This window comes from Panthera tigris, chromosome E3 (assembly GCF_018350195.1).
Source record: "Panthera tigris isolate Pti1 chromosome E3, P.tigris_Pti1_mat1.1, whole genome shotgun sequence".
Classification (NCBI taxonomy): domain Eukaryota; kingdom Metazoa; phylum Chordata; class Mammalia; order Carnivora; family Felidae; genus Panthera; species Panthera tigris.
The window spans coordinates 704,578-726,221 of NC_056675.1; the positions used below are offsets into that span (position 1 = coordinate 704,578).

The following is a 21,644-nucleotide window of genomic DNA, read 5'->3' on the forward strand; positions in this document are numbered from 1 at the left end:
CACGTGCCTAGGACCCACAGGAAGGAAACCGAGCAGCCGCCAGGTTGTAGGCACAGGCTGCTGAGAGGTGGCTGCCGGCCCATCTCCTGTCCTCTGGTCCGCTGTCACCTCTGTCACCACCGGAAGGCCTGGTCACAGGGTGGCCTCGGGCAAGCATAGTTTATGTTCCTCAGTTCAGTGCCCTGCAGCCACCAGGTGCCCTTGTTCCTCACAGATCGAGCTCTCCCACCGCAGGGGGCCTGAGGACCCCAGGAGAAGCCTTGTGCAGCCTGGGGGCACGGCGGCTGAATCTCTCATAAACGCAAGTCTGTTCTTTGTCATCCAGATGGCGCAGACCCAGCGTGAACAGTAGCCGTCAGACGGGCCCCTGCAGTCCTAGCCCCCGCGGGTGCTCGAGGGGCTCTGTCGTGTCGCGCGTCCTCAGCGGTGGAGCGCTCCCGGTCGGCCGGGTCATCCTAGCCTGTCGTGTGACAGAGCACTCTCTGATGATGACGATTGGTCTCCCCTGGGCTTTTGAGCCTTAGGAGTGGGGTTTCCCCAGCCACTGACTCGCATTTCCAGGTCCAGGAGACCATGGACGCGCTGGCCGCGGCACAGGACATCGACGGCCGCCAGGATCTGTACCGGGAGCACGCGGGCCCCCTCGTGGAGTGGCTGGCCGCGTCGCACCACGACTGGACCGTCCACTCAGCAGAGCTTCTGCAGTTCGTCGTGGTGGTCAACCACGCAGGTGAGCTCCCGAAACTGTGTAATGTGGCCCTTGAAAGTCTGCCCGGCAGGGGCACCTGGGTGGCTCAGGTCATGATCTCACGGTTTGTGAGTTTGAGCCCCACATCGGGCTCTGTGCTGACAGCTCAGAGCCTGGAGCTGCTTCGGCTTGTGTGCGTGTGTGTGTGTGTGTGTGTGTGTGTGTGTCTCTCTCTCTCTGCCTCTCTCCCCCGAAGTAAACACAAATGTAAAGAAAAGAAAGTCTGCCAGGCACACGGTGTTTACGTTAAGCCACGGAGGTGTGCTTATTGTGGCCTTGGGCGTAGTGTGTTCTTCGCACAGTCCGCAGTGTCCCTGCAGAGCCTCACTCATGGCGTGGGCCTCTGTGGTCCAGCGTCTCCAGCCCTTCCCCGCCGGGCCGCGGGGTGGGTGAAAGAACGTTCCTTAGGCAGAGCTTATGCTCAGACCCGTGCCTTCTCTCTGCCTTGGGACGTCCGTAGAGGTCTCACCGGACAGATTTCGTTTTAAAAGAGGAGTCTTAAAAAAAAAAGAAAAGGTCTTAGACTCTGAACAGCAGCTCCCTCCCCACCTTAGAAAACGGCCAGAGGCCGCGTCCCAAGGCTCCGGAACCGAAAACCTGTGCACCCTTGAGGCCGGCCAATCAGGAAGAGGGGACGCGGCCTCGGTGCGCTTTTCCAAGTGCTTTCTCAGAGTGTCGATGGCGTGTTTCTCCGTCCTGTGTCTGGAAGCGTCCTGCTTCACACGCGCTGTGCTCGGGCGGCGTTCATCGCCAGGTGCCCGCACCCCACGCGGCGTCGTCCCGCTGAGAGCGCACCGCTGCGCCCCCGGGCTGTTCGGTGTCGGCATTCTCCCATAGGACGCTCCCCTTTACGTGTCTCGTTACGCCGTCAGCCGTGACAGACGCCCTGCTGTCTGGAGGAGACTTTGTTTTTATAGAGCGCGTTCAACAGACTGGACTTGTTCAAAACGGCGTTTGGTGCCTGGTTAGCAATGAGGGGACAGTGACGCACGTGAGCGGAAAGTGTCTTTATAGGAGGGGCCGGAAGATGCTCCCTGAAACCCCTCTCTCCTCTTGCTCGTGCGCTCTGTCTTCCGCGAAAACGCGGCCTCGGGAGATCGGGTCTCTTCCCGGAAGATCGCTCCCTCCTCCTGCAGTGAGAGGTCCGGAGCTCCGTCTTCCGTGCCATCTCCAAGGAAAACAAACCCCAGAGGGTGTGAGCAGACCCGGTGCCCACCGGTGCTGGCAGTGTCCTGCCCCTGGGCCACGTCCTCCTCCTGCCTTTGTTTCTCTTTCTCCCCCAGACCCACACCTGCCCTCAGATTAATGCGCGGCCTTGCGTTTCCGTCTTGCAGCTTTGACGCCGAGTGTGAGACAAGGCATCTGGGCCTTGCCGTGGGACGAGCAGGCGCGTTGTGAGCAGGGTGGCTGGGAGAGGGCCCGCCTGGAGGGGAGGGCGCTCCGTGACCCGGGTCCGTGCAACCCGAGCGCGTGTCTGCACCCCGGGGACTCTTTATTCCGATCACGACTCGATGCGCTTCCAGATACTAAGGCTCGTTGCCCGTGTGTGAGGCCCACGGTCCCGGGGAAGCCGCGCAGGCGCCTGTCCAGCAGCAGCTCGGGAAGGGCGGTGGCTGCCGAGTGTAGAGGCAAATATTAAACATCGTACGTGTTCTGAATAATTTACCTTGGTTGATCTTTAAAGTGTTGCTTGACTGTAACTTTTTTTTTTTTTAAGAATCTGAGAAAACGTGAGGAGATAGAAAGTCACCGTGTTGAACAATTAGCACGATTTGGGGGTTGAGTGTTTGCTTTTACAGGGACACCCTCGATCCAGAAAGGAGAGGAAGGTGGTGGACGGGCCGTAACCGCCCCTGTGCCCACGGCCCCCTCCCCGGCACCCGGCGCCGACCCGGCGGCGGGGTGGGGGCTGCGTCGTCCCACGAGCAGGAGCCGTGGGAACCGTGAGCTGTGTGTTTTCCAGGCCCGGCGCTGGGAGAAGTGCTCCCCCACCTGGTGCCCGTCCTCAGGAGCTGCCTCCAGCCCTCCCGGGACCCGCAGATGCGCCTGCGGCTCTTCTCCTCCCTGTCGCGGGTGCTGCTGAGCGCAAAGCAGACGGTCGACTCCCAGGGGTAGGTGTGCCCGGCCTCCAGCCTCTGCGGGTGTTCTCAGGTGGGAGCTGGGGTCACCCCGGGCTCTGGCGCTGGCCGCGGGAGCGAGCACCCGCCCGGACAGACACGAAGTCCACGTCGTTTCCACGTGGCCATTAAAATTCCATCGAACGAAGAGGGTGTAGGGAACATTAACTGTTAATGGTTTATACGTTAGCTATTCTCAGTTTTAAATGCCTTTGGTACCTTTGAAACCTAACAGAGAATGGGCTGAATCGCCATTAGTGGTTAAAGCGTGAGGAAAACCCTGTTGCCAGCAAGGACTTAGGGCAGCAAACCCGTGACGGGCCGACGGCAGACCCTGGCTGGTCGGGCGCCGCGTGGGTGCACCTCGCCCCCAGGCCCCCAGCGGCTGGGTGGGCGGTAAGGCGTGTGGGGACCCCGTCCCCTGCCATGTCACGAGTGTGCTGGGAACTTTCCCTGGGGTTCCTCCTCTCCCCGGGCCCTGCCGGCCCGTCCGCGGGCAGGGAATCCTGTCTGCTGCTCGTCTGCCCGAGCTTCCAGCTTACAAGGGCCATAAAGAGACGATGTTGGCCCGCAGGCCTCCCAGCAGGGGAGCTTCCCGTGGATAAGCCGCAAGGGCGCGGGCCAGCTGGCGCCTCACAGCCTGTGCTCCCCCACGACCTCGCGAGGGGCCTCAACAAGCCCCCGGGCACGGGGAGCCCTGGGGATGCACTGCCGACCCTCTTCTGCCAGAACGTGTTTGCCGGCCGCCTGCGGGTCCCAACCTGAGGCCGAGGTGGCGGAACACAGGCGCTGATCGGCTGCCCTGGGTCCTTGGCCTCACGATGTCCTACTGAAGCGCCAAGTCAGGTTCCTCAGTTTGAGGAGGTGCTGTTTTGGGGACCCTCCATGGACGGGTTGCTCCCTCCACAGAGCGCCCCCAGCGTGGGCCCTTGGTGCCGGCCCCCCGCCTGTCCTGGGTTCGGTCATTGCTCTTGGTGGTCCCTGCACCCCCAATCCCGTGGCCTCTGCTCTCCGGGGCGTCTGTGGAGACGCGACAGACCTTGCTGGCCACCACCTGGGCTGTGCCCGCTCCTCAAGGTCGACTGGGGACTGGGGGAGGGGCGCCAGCAGCGGTAGGAGGTCTGTCTTCAGAGCGCTGCCCGCAAAGGTGGCCCCGCGGTTCCTTGGACGGCGTCGGTCCGGGGGAGGCCTGTGGGTGACCTGCTGACACGCATCCTCATTCCAGCGGGGACCTTCCTTTGCGCAATGGAGCTGCTCCGCAAAGTCAGGTGCTGGGTCTTAGCGCAGCGCTGATGGGCCCTGGGTCGCTGCCCATCTCCCGCGGCAGAGCGGCAGCCTGGCCAGCACGTGGTCCTCGCTTTTCCAGCCGCTTCACCCGACGCCTCAGAGGACAGGACCGTTGGGTCTTTCCACAGAGCCCTCTTGTAAATCGTTTTGCGGGAAATAGCCCTTTGTGTAAAAATTAAAGCACGTTAAAAACCTAATTGTGTGCGTGTGTGTGTGTGCGTGTGAGCGAGCATGTGTGTGTGTGTGTGTGTGTGCGTGTGAGCGAGCATGTGTGTGCGTGTGTGTGCAAGTCCAGAACCAGATTTGCCGCTTACCTACATCTCTGGCTCTTGGGTGCCCCCTGCTGGAAGCAAGCAGGTGGCGCCTTCCCCAGAAGGGACGGTCCCTGAGTGAGGGTCCAGGCAGCCGAGAGGGACAGAAGCAGAGGCCGGAGGGCAGGGTGCAGGGAGAGCCTCGGTGCCACGCAGCTCTGGCCTCGCCTTGGAAGCTACTACACCTTCTCGGTATTCCAGAACAGCTGGTATTTGAGACGTGAGCCACCTTTGAAATACACTTTGGAATAAGGTTCAGAAATAAGTTGATGAATTACTCGTTCAAGCAAACGTGTTTCGGTCTAATGGTGGCAGCGCAGTGGGATTCGTGAGGACGCTCAGGCTTTTCTCTGGGTGCCTCTCAACGGGGGGTGCTCAGAGTGTGGCTCCGCAGCATGAGCCGCCCGGCACAGCGGGATGTGTGAGTTTACATCCAGACCAAGTGCCCAGACTGCTGGCAGGAACGTCCACGTCTCTGTGACCGTGGCGCTCGGGCCTTGGGTGCGGAGGGGAGCATGCCCACGGGGGGGTGTCGGGTGTGCGTGCGTCGGATGGCCACACGTGCAAATGACTTTGCTGGCCTGGTCGATGTGCCCGGTGACCTCACGTCTCCTCTTTTAGAGCCCAGCAGAGATGGGTGGGGCCCCCACAGCCTCACCCCTGCAGAGGGGGGGTGGGGTGCTCTGGAGGCTGCAGGCCCAGCAGAGGCCAGCAGGAGCTGGGAAGGCCACTGGCTCTCCCCCGGGCACCCACTCCCCTGCAGGGAGGGCGCCCGCCCCAGGGAGGCAGCCATCCTCCTATTCCGGCTCCCCTCTGCCCCGCGCGCTCCCCTTCACCTGCTGTCTCGTGTCTCCACCCCAGGCACTTTCACCACTACCTCGACACTGTGACGAAGGACATCTTGGTCCCCAATCTGCAGTGGCACGCAGGGAAGACGGCTGCAGCCATCCGCACGGCAGCCGTGTCCTGCCTCTGGGCGCTCATCAGCAGTGAGGTCCTGTCGGACGAGCAGGTGGGGCTCCCAGGGACACCTGCCGGGGGGCGGGGGGTGGGGACACACACGTGTAGCCGCCAAACACTGCTTTCCGAAACCGACAGGGGAGGGAGCCTGGGGGCCGCGCAGGGCACCACTGGCCATCGTGACCCGTAGCATTTTGTTTTGATCAGCTGGGGCTGCTGTTAGGTGTATGTATTGATATGTATTGAATGTGGCTCTTTACGGAGCAGAGAACGTATACACAGAACTCTGCCTGAGCTTGGCCGATCTCGGGGTTTCCGCGCTACTGTTACTCCTACCTGCGCAACGGGATCGGGGAAACGGGGGGCGAGGGGCAGCTGTCGGAAGGCCTTGCTGTTGCTCTGCGCTCGGCCCCAGGTCTGCAGGCATCCGGCCAGGTGTTTGTCTGGTGTGTGAGCTCCACCTCCTGGTCCACTGAACTGCCGTGAGTTTTTTTTAAGTAGGTTTCGTTTTATTGATTTATTCAAACTTAAATCCAAGTGAGGTAACATGTAGCGTAAGAGTGATTTCAGGAATAGAACTTAGCGATTTATCGCTGACGTATCGCACCCGGTGTTCGTCCCAACAAGTGCCCTCCTTAACGTCCCCTCGCCCATTTAGCCCATCCCCCCACCCAACACCCCGCCAGCAACCCTCAGTTTGTTCTTCGTGTTTAAGAGTCTCTTACAGTTTGCCTCCCTCTCTGTTTTTATCTTATTTTTCCTTCCCTTCTTCTATGTTCATTTGTTTTTTAAATTCCACACGAGTGAAATCGTGTGATACTTGTCTTTCTCTGACTGCCTTATTTCGCTTAGCATGATACGTCTAGTTCCATCCACGTTGTTGCAAATGTGAACCACCATGATTTGAGTTAAAACGTCCCCCAAATTGTATGGACACAACATGCAGCCACGCTAGCAAGGAGCAGGCTGTAGGCTTGTCTCCACGGCTTTGTGAGCGATGGGCTTGTCCACTGACCAGGTTAAACAAAACTGTTCAACTGTTCATCTAGATTTTATTTCTTTTTTAGCGTTTATTTATTTTTGAGAGAGAGAGACAGAATGCGAGCAGGGGAGGGGCAGAGAGGGGGACACAGCATCAGAAGCAGGCTCCAGGCTCTGAGCTGTCAGCACAGAGCCCAACGTGGGGCTTGCACTTAAAAACCACGAGATCATGACACGAACTGAAATCGAAGTCGGACGCTTAACCGACTGAGCCCCCCAGGCGCCCTAAGTCATCTAGATTTTAAAATCAAGGTTTGAGTTCTCATATAAAAATTTTTAAAACATTCCAGACTCCTTTATATCTGTATGAGAGCCAAGCTCCTTCCATCACGGGCAGCGTGTGCACAGGGAGGGACCAGCGCTGTCACCTCCGGGATAGAGCCGATCAGGACCCTCCTCTGTCTTCCGATTACAGATCCGGAAAGTTCAGGAGACGCTGATGCCGCAGATTCTAACCTCCCTGGAAGAAGATTCCCAGATGACTCGATTAATTTCGTGCCAAATCATCAACACATTTCTAAAGACCTCCGGTGGTGTGGCTGATGCCGATAAGCTCATCAAGGTTTATCCTGGTACGATGCTTTTCTTTCCCGAACCGTGTGGGTCTGTTTCTTCTAGAGGGAGATGGAAACTGGTACTTGGACTTCCGGTCGGCCTGGTGCCAGGAGTCCAGACGCAGCCGTGACAGGTGAGCCGTCACTGAAGAGAGAGCGAGGCAGGCAGCCCGTGCCCAGGCAGTGGGGCCCCGCACCCCCACCCCAGAGCAGGTGCTGCAGCCAGGCCAGGGTGCGAGGACGGGCGCGGCAAGAGCTTCTGCGGCGGCCGTGCCTTCCGTCCCGCGTCTCCACCTCTTTGGAGCCCCAGCACCGGGCGAGTCTCAGATCAGAAGCAGAGGAACAACCCCCACCCCGGCCCCGAGCAGAGTAGCAAACGCAGAGGATTCCTAAGAACACAGAGAAAACCACGTCGAGGAGGAGAACTGGGATCCCAACGCTGCAGGGATAGATGTTCTAGAGCCCAGCTCAGAGCTCAGACAAAAACGCAAACAGGACGAAGCTGCAGATAAGAAGGAGCCCAGCAGACGCTCTAGGCTTGTGCACGCCAACTGGAGGGAGGGTCCTGTGGAGGAGGAAGAGGAGGAGGAAGAGGTAGGGGAGGAGGAGGAGGAGGAGGAGGGGGGCGGTCAGCCTCAGGTGGGGCGTGCAGCGTCTGTGGGCGCACCTGTGGCTGGTCTCCACGGCCCGTCATAGCCGCACTGGGCTGTCCTCCGTGCCGCAGCATTTAGCTGACGTAGTGATTCCTAAAAGGTGGTTTTCAGAAGTCCCAGAAATGAAAAGTCCCTGAAGTTCAGAGCTGGAGCCACTGGGTGCACAAGACGGCGCGTGGTGGGGATGGGATTCGTGAGCTGAGTCCACTCGGGACTCCGTGAGAGGAAGACACGCGTCTGCGGGGAGAGGGGCTCCAGCGCTCCCAGCCCCGGGGGGAGGGATGGACGGCTGATACCGGCAGAGGTGGTGGCTCAGAATATTCCGGAACTGCAGGTGGTGCATCTTGATGCTGAGCAGGAAGCCGCCTGCTGAAATCCAGAGTTGAAGTCCCCTTTCTCACGCGTTCTTGCAAGTTTCTTTTCGCTTTTTGTGTTTACTTTTGTGACAACAAACACCGTATTCCTCCCGGCGACCCTTACAGTTCTGTTTGCGCCGAGTCAGTTGGTGACTGTCAGAGTCCGTTGGGATTTTGCTCACGTCTAAGAAGAGCCAGCGAAAAGATCGCACATATCTGGGCTTTGGGGGTTGTTTTCATGCAAAAGGATTTCCTCGCGGGCTCCTTTCTCGGGACCGGTTCAGGGCTCTGGGTGGCGATGTGGTTGCAGAGAGCAGGACGCCCCGAGGTCTGTCGTAGGGAGGATGCATGTGCACCCAGCACGGGCCCCAAGAGAGCCACCCTTTGTTCCCAGCCCACAGTTGCACGTGACGGCTGACCCCAATCACAAAAGTGAATTTCCAGGCCACTTCTTAAAACTCGGGAATTACCGTCAGAGGAAAACACGCCACGCCAGAGTCAGCCTGAGCCGGAGGGACTGAGGGCGTGGGAGGAGTCCCTGCGGGACTCGGGTGGTGGTGTGCCCGCCAGGCCGCCGTCCCAGGACTGGGTGAGGCCCAGACCCTTAGGAAAGCCCTCCTGCCATGAGCTAGTGCCCGGCAGGAGGCCGCAGTGCCACGAGCCCACAGCCCTGCCTGCTCACTTCTGGGGGCCGCACCTCCCACCACCTGGGGCCGCAGCCCTGCTCCCTACCCCCTACCCCCGGCTACCTCTTGCCCTGCTCACGGAGTGCCCGAGTGACTGCTGAGCCTCCAGAGACACCCAGCCACAAGGCCAGGGATTTCTCGCATTTTGGGGGAGAAAAGTATGCATTTGATAAAAACCTCACCGGTGAACGGTGAGTTTCTGCTAACTGGAGAGGTGGTTCCTGTTTTCAGCAGCCGAGTGGTCTGGCCCCAGAGCTCAGCAGAAACAACACTGATACAGGTGGTGGCGGTCATGTCACTGGGGCCCGAGCTGTGTCCCCAGAGCCCAGTTGGGAGGGCGGTGTGTACATCCAGGGGACGGGCAGCCAGGGTGTGATGCCCATGGTGACGGAGCATCTTGGAGCCACAGAGAGCCCGAGACACCTGGCAGGTGAGACAGGGAGAGCAGCTCAGGCCTGCCCACCCCTCCTCCCACCCTGCCCAGGGTCCACCCTGTGGCCAGTGCGGTCAAGGGGCCCGGCACACCGGGAGCCGCCCCCAGCCCCTGGCACGCGAGCACCAGTCTCCCCACAGGATGGGTTTACCATGGCCCGAGGGCGAGTGCCCCAGGGGCGGGGTCAGGTCCCCACCCTGGAAGCTCCAGTGCTCCGTCTGTGCTGGCCTCTGTCTCACTGTCCCATCCGGCCCTCCCTCCAGAGCTTCTGAAGCGTCTGGACGACGTCTCCCACGAAGTGAGGCTTGCGGCCACCTCCACCTTGGTCACGTGGCTGGCGTGTGTCAGAAGCGACGACGACGCGAAGTCCTGCTACCAGAGCCACATTCAGTTCCTGTACAGAGAGCTCCTCGTGTACCTCGATGACCCGGACGGCACTGTCCAGGATGCGGTTTTAGGTAGGAGTCCCCACCATGCGTGCTGCATCGTGAAGGCCGTCCCCGGAGCCTGGACGCGGCTCCTCACAGCCGAGTCACGGGCTGGCCACGTGCGGGCGGGGGGCAGGGCCACGGCCTCAGGGCGTCTGTGGACTGGCCTCCTGGGTGGGTTACAGCTCTCGAAGCTTACCGCGGTAGAAGTTACAGTGGAGAAAAATCTTAGGTGTTTGTTAATTTGTTTAGAATAACTATAAATCCGTCATATATTAACATAATTAACGTGTGGTTTTGAAACGTAGGTTTTCTTCTTTTTAAAACTTTTTTAGTGTCTATTTCTCTTTGAGAAAGAGAGCTGGCACGGGGGAGGGAGTAGAGAGAGAGGGAGACCCCGAATCCAAAGCAGGTTCCGGGTTCTGAGTTGTCAGCACAGAGCCCAACGCAGGGCTTGAACCCACGAACCGTGAGAGCATGACCTGAGCCGAAGTCGGAAGCCGAACCGACAGAGCCCCAGGTGCCCCTGGAAGATGTATTTTCTAAAACAATAACACGCAGACAGAGGAGCATCGCTTTACCTTTCTGCGCGTCTCAGTAGAAGCAGCTGGGCGTTTGCGGCTTCCGCGTTCTTGGCCGTGGTGCGTGTTGTCCAGGGAAGCGTGTGAAGGAACCTGGCCCCGGACAGGTACGCTGTCGCAGGCGGGGGGTACCCGTTGTGTGTAACCACAGAGATGCCTTCATACCGCCCCGACCTGCCCAGGCGGTCGTTCCAGGGTCCTGTGGGGTTGACTCCGGCTACGTTCTCGCCTGTTGGTCGGTCCTGCGCGTTGACGTTTTGTCAGGCCGTGTCCAGAAGTCACGTTTGTTGGCATCGAGCTCAGAAAAGTCTCGGGAAGAAAAGTTGCAGGAAGCCGTTCAGCTGGCGGTGTTGGAAACAAGTTACCATGATTGCGGTTTCCGCTTGAAAGCTTAAATCTTCTCATTGGCCACAAGTACCGTCACTCTGTCCGTTTTTGAGACGGTGTCCTGCCTGGTCCCCAAGTGCGAGGAACCTGAGTCTTCGTGCTGTCGTGGAAGCGGCGTCCTGGGGACCCAGGCACACCCCGCCGTGCCCCCGCCCCACCACTCAGGACACTCCGACGGCAGATGCCGCAGAGCAGGGACATCAGGTGTCGTCCCCAGAGCAGCACGAACAGTGTTGTGCCAAGAAGTGCCAGTAAAATGCCAAGAAGTAGATTTGAATGGAATTCCAAACGATACTCCAATAACCCAAAGGAAGTCAAGAAAGGAGGCCAGGGAGAACACAGAGACAGGGCCAACCGGAGACAGAGAGACCGGGTGCAGCCTCCCCTCCTGAGGACTGGCCTTCCCCCCCCTGCCAGCCTCCCCTCTGGAGGACTGGTCTTCCCCCCTCCCGGCCTCCCCTACAGAGGACTGGCCTTCCCCCCTGCTGGCCTCCCCTCCTGAGGACTGGCCTTCCCCCCTGCTGGCCTCCCCTCCTGAGGACTGGCCTTCCCCCCTCCCGGCCTCCCCTCCTGAGGACTGGCCTTCCCTCCTCCCGGCCTCCCCTCCTGAGGACTGGACTTCCCCCCTCCCGGCCTCCCCTACAGAGGACTGGCCTTCCCCCCTGCTGGCCTCCCCTCCTGAGGACTGGCCTTCCCCCCTGCTGGCCTCCCCTCCTGAGGACTGGCCTTCCCCCCTCCCGGCCTCCCCTCCTGAGGACTGGCCTTCCCCCCTCCCGGCCTCCCCTCCTGAGGACTGGACTTCCCCCTTCCCGGCCTCCCCTCCAGAGGACTGGTCTTCCCCCCTGCCGGCCTCCCCTCCAGAGGACTGGCTCCCCCTGCCGGCCTCCCCTCAGCACCTCACACCTGGGGACCTCTTGACCAATGACGGTGCTTCTGTCCCACTGACAAGGCGAAGTTCCTCCATGTCCACTCCCACGGCTGGTCCCGCGTGTCCCCAACCCCCCCCAGACCCATTCTTGTCCTGGTGCCCAAGAGCCTGCTGCCTGAGCCTCCTGCTCAGGACTCTTCTGCACCTGCATATACTCGACGGGACCACTGGTCACCACCCCCATGGCTCCTGGGTTGCCTTCCGTCCCTCTGGCCACTGCTTCTTTCTGCACATGGCATCTTGGTGACCTTGTCTCCTCTCCTGGCTTCAGATGCTACCCATGTGCCGGGGTCCCCCAAACCAAAGTCCAGGCCAGATGTCTGCCCCAGATTCTAGACACGCACATACCCAAGTGCTCAGAGGACACGAGCGTCTGCCGGGCACAACAGCTGTAACGTTCGGGCCACCCCCGGGGCCACTGCCCCCGCTTGGCCACCCTGCTCCCCCACCACGTCCCTATTACCACCAGCAACGTTCCGTCCTCCTCGTGATTGACGGCAGAAACCTCGGAGCCAAATCCAATGACCTCCTAAGTCGGCTTGTCTCTGTCCACCCCTGCCTGCATCCGCCAGGGCACTCCTGCAAGATGGCTTGGATGACTCCAGTGCTCGGCCCACGGCACCTGCCACCTCCCTTCCCACCCAGAGTCCAGCCCCCACCAGCCCCCCACCGTGCCCATTGTAGTGGTGACCAGGAACACTGTGCTTTCTTCCTCCTCCTGACTCTCGTGTGCTGCTCCCAGCCTTCCTCTTCCTTCTGACTTGCGTGTGCTTGTCCCTGCTCCTTCTGACTCTCGTGTGTGCTCCCTCCTCCTTCTGACTCTCACGTGCTGCACACACCTTTCGTCCTCCTTCTGACTCTCATGTACCGCTTTCTCCTCTTTCTGACTCTCGTGTGCTGCTCCTGGCTTTCCCTCCTCCTTCAGACTCTCGTGAGCTGCTTCCAGCTTTCCCTCCTCCTTCTGACTCTCGTGTGCTGCTCCTGGCTTTCCCTCTTCCTTCTGACTCTCGTGTGCTGCTCCCAGCTTTCCCTCCTCCTTCTGACTCTCATGTGCTGCTCCCGGCTTTCCCTCCTCCTTCCGACTCTCGTATGCTGCTCTCAGCTTTCCCTCCTCCTTCTGACTCTCATGTACCGCTTTCTCCTCTTTCTGACTCTCGTGTGCTGCTCCCAGCTTTCCCTCCTCCTTCAGACTCTCATGAGCTGCTTCCAGCTTTCCCTCCTCCTCCTGACTCTCATGTGCTGCTCCCGGCTTCCTTCCTCCTTCTGACTCTCATGTGCTGCTCCCAGCTTTCCCTCCTCCTTCTGACTCTCATGTACTGCTTTCTCCTCTTTCTGACTCTCGTGTGCTGCTCCTGGCTTTCCCTCCTCCTTCAGACTCTCGTGAGCTGCTTCCAGCTTTCCCTCCTCCTTCTGACTCTCGTGTGCTGCTCCTGGCTTTCCCTCTTCCTTCTGACTCTCGTGTGCTGCTCCCAGCTTTCCCTCCTCCTTCTGACTCTCATGTGCTGCTCCCGGCTTTCCCTCCTCCTTCCGACTCTCGTATGCTGCTCTCAGCTTTCCCTCCTCCTTCTGACTCTCATGTACCGCTTTCTCCTCTTTCTGACTCTCGTGTGCTGCTCCCAGCTTTCCCTCCTCCTTCAGACTCTCATGAGCTGCTTCCACCTTTCCCTCCTCCTCCTGACTCTCATGTGCTGCTCCCGGCTTCCTTCCTCCTTCTGACTCTCATGTGCTGCTCCCAGCTTTCCCTCCTCCTTCTGACTCTCATGTACTGCTTTCTCCTCTTTCTGACTCTTGTGTGCTGCTCCCAGATTTCCCTCCTCCTTCAGACTCTCATGAGCTGCTTCCAGCTTTCCCTCCTCCTTCTGACTCTCATGTGCTGCTCCCGGCTTCCTTCCTCCTTCTGACACTCGCATGCTGCTCCCAGCTTTCCCTCCTCCTTCTGACTCTCGTGTGCTGCTCCCGGCTTTCCCTCCTCCTTCCGACTCTCGTATGCTGCTCCCGGCTTTCCCTCCTCCTTCTGACTCTCGTGTGCTGCTCCCGGCTTTCCCTCCTCCTTCCGACTCTCGTATGCTGCTCCCGGCTTTCCCTCCTCCTTCTGACTCTCGTGTGCTGCTCCCGGCTTCCTTCCTCCTTCTGACACTCGCATGCTGCTCCCAGCTTCCCCTCCTCCTTCTGACTCTCGTGTGCTGCTCCCGGCTTTCCCTCCTCCTTCCGACTCTCGTATGCTGCTCCCAGCTTTCCCTCCTCCTTCTGACTCTCGTGTGCTGCTCCCGGCTTTCCCTCCTCCTTCCGACTCTCGTATGCTGCTCCCGGCTTTCCCTCCTCCTTCTGACTCTCGTGTGCTGCTCCCAGCCTTCCCTCCTCCTCCTGACTCTTGCAAGCTGTTCTGAGCCTTCCTCCTCCTCCTGACTCTCGTGTGCTGGTCCCTCCTCCTTCAGACTGTTGCGCGCTGGTCCCCCCTCCTTCTGACTCTTCATGTGTTCCCAGCTTTGCCTCTTCCTTCTGACTCTCGCGTGCTGCTCCCGGCTTCCCTCCTCCTTCTGACTCTCAGAGGCTGCTCTCAGACTACAGTGCGAAGGGTCCCTAGACACACGTTTGTTGCCTGCCGTATCCACGGAGCCCAGCACACAGCGGGCCTGCAGGAGGTGTTTGTTGAATGAATCAGCGTCAGTCAGTGTGATGACAGGGTTGACCATATCTCTGGGCCAGTTTATCTACTAACGTAAGAGCTGTTTCTAAGGCCAAAATGACACACAAATCACTCTTGGGGATTTTGGAGGACTTTCGTGGTCCACCACCAACTCCAAGATTTTTTTTTTTTTAAGTGTATTTATTTTGAGAGAGAGAGTGCAAGCTCGGGAGGGCTAGAGAGAGAGATAACCTCAGGCAGGCCCTGCCTGCCAGCACAGAGCCCGACACGGGGCTCGAACCTACTAGGCCGTGAGACTGTGACCTGGGCCGAAATCAAGATCCAGACGCTCAACCGACTGAGCCACCCAGGCGCCCCTCCAAGATTATTTTTAAGTCCTGTTTGTCTACACTGGGACCATTGTATGCTGACCCAGCAACATCCGATGGATTTAAATGCTGTAACAACTTTCTATTTAAAACTCTGTTTTTTTTAGAGTGGTTTTAGGGTCACAGCTAAATTGAGAGGAAGGTACAGAACTCTCCCACTTACCAGCTGCCCCCCACACGCATCACCCTCCCCACTGGCGGTGCACCTGTCCCTCACGGCTGTTGACCCACACTGACAGGCCAGCACCACCAAGAGTCCAGGTTCCGTGAGGCTCTCTCTAGGCGGCGCGCACGGACGTGTGACCCGGGCCCACCATTCCAGAGCCACACAGAATAGTCCCACTGCCGTGTGTGCTCTGAAGCCTCCCACCCCGACAGCCGCTGGTCTGTTACCGTCTCCATAGTTGGGCCTTTTCCAGAGTGTCACAGAGTCAGAGTGCTACAGTATGAAGCCTTCCCAGACCGGCTCGTTCACTCGCTAACGCCTTTAAGGTGCTTCCGCGTCTTTTCGTGGCTTCACAGCTCACTTCTTCTCAGCACTGAATAATCCACCGTCTAGACAGACCACCCGTTATTCACCCGTCCGGCTGCTGAAGGACAGTTACGGACAAAGCTGCTGTAAATATATGTGTGCACATAAGGCTTCAGCTCCTTCGGGTAGATAGCAAGTGGCACGATTGCGGGGTCGCGTGGTGAGAACGTACTAGTCCTGTCACGAGTCTCGCCGACCTGTCTTGCGAGGCGGCTGCCCCGTTCCGCGTTCCCGCCGGCAGGGCCTGGGATTCCTGCTGCTCCGCGTCCTCGCCAGCGCCCGCCGTGACGTGTTGTGGGCCGTGGCCCTTGCGACAGGCGCGTGGTGGCGTCCCCTTGCTGTTTTGTTCCACGTTTCCCGGAGGACACGCGACGTGGAGCCTCGTGTCCGGTGCCTGTCTGCGCTCTGTGTCTCTCCCCTGCTGGGGTGTCGTCAGGTCTTCGGCTCGTTTCTTGCTTGGATTGTTCTCACGTTGGTGAGCGTTTGGAGTTCTTCGTGCATCTGGGTAACAGTCCTTTATCAGATGTGCCTTCTGTGAACTGTCTCCCGGCCCGAGGCTTTGCCTTCTCGGTCTCTCGACGCTGCCTTTTGTGGAGCACGAGTGTTGAAGGTAATGACGTCCAGCCCATCGGTTCCTTCTTCCGTGGGTCTTGCCTTCGGTGTTGTGTCCAAAAGTCATCGCCACACCCAGGGTCCCCCGGGTTCTCTTCTACGTTCTCTTCCAGGAGTCCTGTGCTTTTTCATTCTTTGCCCAGTTTCACGTTTAGGTCTGTGACCCGTCTTGAGTTAGCTTTTGTGAAGGACGTAAAGTCTGTGTCTAGATTCTTTTTTCCCCCGGCACGTGGACGCCCACTCGTCCCAGTTCCGTTTATTGGAACGGAGCCTCTGTGCCCTGTTGGGTGACCAGGTCTGCGTCTGGGTCTCTGTCCTGGCCCATCAATCTTCTGTTCCTTCAACAGGACCACACTGTCTTCGCTACTCTGGCTTTATAGAAACTCTTAAAGTCAGAATGTGTCAGTTCTCCAACTTCGTTCTCCTTCAGTGTTGCGTTGGCTCTTCTGGGACTTTACATTCACTTAGTCAGTATCTGAAACGTGACCTGCTGGCATTTTTATTGTGATTGCCTTAAGTCTATAGATCAAGTTGGGGAGAACTGACATCTTAACAATGTTGAGCTTTCCTGTCCTTGAACACGAAATTCACATAATGGCTGTCCCATTTATTTTATTATGTTCTTTTTTCTTTCATTTATATACCACCTTTGGTTTAGTTTTTACTTCTTTTTCTTATTGCACTCAGTAGGACTTCCGGTACAATGTTGAAAAGGAGTGGCAATTTGGGATCTTAGTGGAAAAGCTTTGAGTTTCTCGCCATTAAGTATGACTTTAGCTCTGAGGTTTTTTACAGATTTTCTTTATTGTGTTGAGGAGGTGCCCCTCTATTCCTAGTTTGCTGAGAATTTTTACCATGAATGGGTACCAGCGTTCGTCAAAATGCTATTTATGTGACCATATGATTTTCTTTTTCAGCCTATTGATGCTATGGATTACATTGATTGATTTTGGAATATTGAACCATCTTGCATTTGGGCTTCATGCATAATTCTTTTTAAGCACTACTGGATCCGATTTGCTACTATTTTGTTGAGGATTTTTGCATCTCTGTCCATGAGAGGTAACCATCCGTGGCTTCCTTTTCTTGTGACGTCTTTGTCTGGTTTTGTATCCGGGTCATGCTGGCCTCATAGAGTGACTTAGGAAGCTTCTGTCCTTCCTAAGAGATGGTAGACAGTTGGTGGAATTTCTTCCTGAAAGTTTGGTGAACCAGTGAACCCATCTGGGGCTGGTGCTTTCTGTTTGGGGAGGTTATTAATTATTGATGGTTTCTTGGATCCATGTAGGTCTGTGGAGATCGTCTATTCCTGTGTGAGTGTCTTTCAGGGAAGGGGTCCGTCCACCCCGTCGGGGTCACATCACATCTGCGGTCCAGGACTTGGTCAGAGGATGCCAGCTTTTGGTTTTGTTGATTTTCTTCATTGGTTTCTGCTTTTAGAATTCTTACTTCCTTTCTTCTGCTTACTTTGGATTTGCCTTTCTTTTTTTAGTTTCCTGAGGTGGTAAAGGAGAGTATCGACTTGTAGATCTTTCTGCGCGTCTCACACAGGCACTCGATGCTGTGAGTCCCCTCCAGGCACTGCTTTCACCACATCCTACGAATTTGGGTTAAGTTGTGTTTTCATTCTCGTTTAGTTCAGATAGCCTTTCGTTTCTCTTGAGATTTCTTCGACTATCGTGTTATTTAGAAATGTTTTGTTTAATCTCCACGTATTTGGGGATTTTTCCAGCTTACGTCTCTTTCATTGATTTCTGGTTTAACTCTATTGTGTTCTGAGAGCAGAAATCATAGAACTGGTGTTTTTTTAATTTGTTGCGGTGTTTTTCATGGCCCGGAACGTGGTCTGTCCTCGTGAGTGTGCCACAAAAGCTTGAGAAGGACTTGTATTCGGATGCCGTTGGACAGAGTCGTCTGCACATATCCGTCGTAGCCAGTGACGGGTGGTGCCGTTGTTAAGCCGCGTCCTCACTGGCTCTCTGCTGGCCGGGTCCGTCCATCTCTGACAGAGAGTGTGGAAGTCTCTAGACACAGTGTGGATTGACCTGCCTCACGTGGTTTGGCGCTCTGCTATTAGGCACGTACGTGCACAGGCTCGTTGGTCGCGTGGAGATCTGACCCTTTGTCATTAGGTAGCGAGTGGCCGCTCACTCCCTTTTCATAAACAGGGATTGGTTTCGTGTTTCTTTCTGGCGTGTTAATGGTGTTTTGCTGTTTTACAGAGGTCCTCAAAGCAGGCAGTGTCCTGTTCCCTGAGCTCCTGGCTAGAGAGACAGAGGCTGTCGTCCACAAGCACCGCTCTCCTGCCCTCTGCCAGCAGCTGCTACAGCACCTGCAGGCCCAGCCGCCTGCCCAGTGAGCAGCAGCCAGCGCGGAGCGAGCCCCGAGCTCCCGTGCTCCCCTGGGCCGGGGCCGGGGCCTCTCCACCTCACAACACGGCACCTTTGTGCCAACGACCTAGGACACTCACAGGCAAGACTTTGATAGCGAGAGTATTGCAGGAAACGTGTGCAAGATTCTCCCAAGACCCTTCTCGGGCCCGGCAGTTTCCGAAGTAACATTCGCTGAGCGGCTTGTGTACTGTCATGTCTCATTTATTACAGTTCATTGACAGATCTCCCCAAAACCTGCGGGTAATTTGAAAGTAGAACGAGATGGCACCTGCTCACCCCGGCAGCCGAAGCATCCTGTTTGTTTCAAAGCTGCATGCACCTGCTACGCTCGTGGGTCAATATCTCTGTCTTGCGTAAATGCCCGCCTCACCGAGAAGGTTCTTGACTCTTTTTCTTTCAAGCAAAAGTTATTAAAAAGAAATTTTGTTCTTTCTTTGTGTTGTGTCTACTAAAACTTAGCATCACAGTGAACAGTCTAAAAGGAATTTGAAATCTTTATCAGTTACAGTTTTCCGTGTAAGATATCCTGGAACTCGGAGTGTTAGTGGATACATTCGGTCATGATATTTTTTTCTTATGCAAACAGTGTTGAAAATACAATGTTTTATCAGATGTAATTTTGGTAGCTCTCCCATATAAGCAGCAGTAAAGTAAAATGGGTTTTATTCTCTAGCACTTTCTACACCCAAGTGCCTAAAAAATTTTATTTTAAATGGATATTATTTCCGTAAGCCAAATATTTATGTTACCAGGGAAAAAAATACTGTGTGTATTTTCTAACAATCAAATACGAACATTTATGCTTAGGTGTTTGAAAATTTAATTAAAAATATTTATTACAGTTATTTTGTATGCCTGTGTTAATGTGCTTTAGTAGTTAATCAACATTTTTAGAAATCGCTTATTTTTCCCTTAGCTCTCATCCCCCGGCGACCCCGCCCCGAGATCTGGGTGGCGGGCCCCAGGCTCTCCCACTGCTGGGTGCAGTGTCCTCTCTGGACACCAGGTGGCAGGAGCTCCAAACCCCATCACGCCGGCCGCCAAGCTCGTGGGGCCCTCGGCGGGCGCGCCTGAGTGTGCGGCGCAGGCAGGGAAAGCGGGCCTGGAGAGGCAGCGGGATCCAAACCACGCCGGCCGCCAGGGAGAGGCAGGACGTTGTTTCTGCACATCTTCCAGGGGAAGTGTGCAGAGGCAGCAGGACAGTGAGTCAGTACCACTCGGTGTGACGTGAGCAGGTGTGTGTCCAGAGAAAGACACAAAGGCTCAGCTGACGGGGTTAGCGATCTAAGTGCCTGAGAACCGACGTGTCCTTGGCAAGTGTTACGCACTCTTCGCTCAACTCCTCAAGTGTTCATGGAGCCCTACCCTCCCTGTGCTGGTGGCCGAGGACAGGGACACGTAGAATTTGGTCCCTGAGGGGTGTCTAGGGGTCTCAGCCAGTTAAGCGTCCAACTCTTGATTTCGGTTCGGGTCATGATCTCATAGTTTATGGGATCAAGCCCGCCCCGCATTGGGCTCAGTGCTGACAGTGTAGAGCCTGCTTGGGATCCTCTCTCTCTCTTTCTCTCTCTGCCCCTCCCCTTTTAGCACTCTCCCTCTCTCTCTCAAAATAAATAAAAAATAAACATTAAAAAAAAAACTTGGTCCCTGAAAGTTTACAGCATTATTGAGATGTAATTTACGGAGCTGTGTGCCAACCGCCGTGGCTGGTTCAGCACTGTATCATGCGAGGGCCCCCACCCACCCAAACCCGTGTGCAGCCGATCCCTGCCCACATTCCCAGCCCCAGCAAGCACCGAGCTGCTCTGTGTCTAAGGCGGTGTGTGTTCCGGATGCTTCATATACGTGGGACCATATGATAGGTGGTCTTAGGCGTCTGGCTTTTTTCACTTAGCATAGTTTTTGAGGTTATCTATTCACGCACTGGTTCGGGGATCGGCACCTCTTTCTGGAAAGCGCCAGAGGGTAAATATTTTAGGCTTTGTGGGCCCAATAGTCCCAACTCTACTGTTTTCCACTCACCTGTTGATGGGCATTTAGGTTTGAGGCCATTATGAATAAAACCACTCTGAGCTCTGTGGTACGCGTAGATGATTCATGGCCATCGCTCTTGGGCGGGTACCTCTGAGTAGAATTACTAGGTCATATTTGATACGTGTTTGTAGCCCCGGTTGATTGATTTATTGCTATTTTTTACTGCTTCACTGAGGGATGCCTGACCTACAATTCACTGCACATACTTAAGTGGGCACTTTGAGAAATCCCGACACGCATACACGCACGGAACCACCACCACAGGCCAGACGGCCAACCTCCCTGCCACCCGCAGGCATTCTCTCCCGCCCTCTGCCCACCTCCAGGCAACTCTGATCCGCCGTGGTCACTGCCCCGCAGTCTGCCCTCCGTGGGACTGTACGTAAGCGGACACAGTGTTTCTGGTCTCCCTTCCTCGCCCGCGTTCCCAAGGCAGGACCAAGATGCACCCACGTTGTAGCGCCGGTGGGTGGCGGCTCGTTCCTTCCGTTGCCGAGCAGTAGTGTTCCGCCCTGTGTCTAGGCCACACCTGGTGGCCGTCACAGAGATGGCCTCTTGGGACACTGTGTGCACGTCGTCGAATGGACACGCCTTTCATCTCTCTGGGGTGGACGCCCAGGAGGGGGGAACGTCCAGCCGGAGCGGCGGGACCACCTCGTCCGCCCACCAGCACCACTGTCCTGCCGACACGTGACACGGCAGCGTCTTTAACCGGAGCCACTCTAACGGGCACGGAGGGGGACTTCGGGATGGCTTCAGTCTGCATTTCCCTAACGTCTAACGATGCGGAGCCCCTCCCACGTGCTTGTCTGTCTGCCTGTATGACTTCACTGGTGAAATGTCTTAAAATCTCTTGCCCATTTTTTCAAAATGAGGTCTTCATATTGAATATGAGATATTGTGGATACGAGAGCTTCGTCACGTACGGCTTGCAAACATTACCGCTCGTTCTGGAGCTTATTTTCATCTTCCTCTTCGGGCTTTTGTTTTTGAGTAACCTCCGCATCCAGCGCAGGACCCAGACTCACAACCCGAGATGGACAGTCGTGCGCTCCACCAGCTGGGCCAGCCGGGCGCCCGTTTTCACCCTCCAACAACGTCTCTCGAAGAACAGAAACTAGTTTCGAAAGAGCATATCAATGTTACTTTATTGTGTTTTTTGTGTTCTAAGAAATCTTCACTGAAATGCAAGTTTCACTTCTAAACTTTAAGAAGCTCAGAAAGTTCTTTACACAGAGATGATTCCTCTGCCTGCCCCTACCTACAGCACCAATCAAAGGCAAGCTTCACTTGCTCTGAAAATCTCCTTTCTGTGGCCTCTATGAACACACGGCATGTCTCTAGGGGCAGTTGGTTCAAGATGAAACATGTAGCCCCAGACATGCCCGCATAAAGTGCAGTAGTGACTAAACCACGCTGTATAGAATGAACCGTATGTAAGAGGAGAGAGCTAGCCTGTTTGCTCTCATGCGCATAAACTAGTTCTGGAAGGGCACAGAAGAAACTCGTGAGGGTGGTGGCCTCCGGGGAGGGCGCCTGTGTGACAGCTGCAGTGAGAGTTCTATCTGTGCCCTTTGGTGTCTCTGAA

The 21,644-nt window shown here is 56.5% G+C and overlaps 1 protein-coding gene across 1 annotated transcript in view; it reads left to right on the top strand.

The window, feature by feature from the left end:
* Positions 1 to 18,455, top strand: part of DNAAF5 (dynein axonemal assembly factor 5) — a 49,203-nt gene extending 30,748 nt beyond the window's left edge. Inside the window, exons 8-13 of the mRNA XM_042970979.1 lie at positions 562 to 730; positions 2,712 to 2,859; positions 5,325 to 5,475; positions 6,880 to 7,036; positions 9,410 to 9,604; positions 17,852 to 18,455. Coding sequence (XP_042826913.1) covers positions 562 to 730; positions 2,712 to 2,859; positions 5,325 to 5,475; positions 6,880 to 7,036; positions 9,410 to 9,604; positions 17,852 to 17,988 — 957 coding nt within the window. The 3' untranslated portion in view covers positions 17,989 to 18,455. The remainder of the gene's footprint in view (positions 1 to 561; positions 731 to 2,711; positions 2,860 to 5,324; positions 5,476 to 6,879; positions 7,037 to 9,409; positions 9,605 to 17,851) is intronic.
* Positions 18,456 to 21,644: the final 3,189 nt, after the last annotated feature.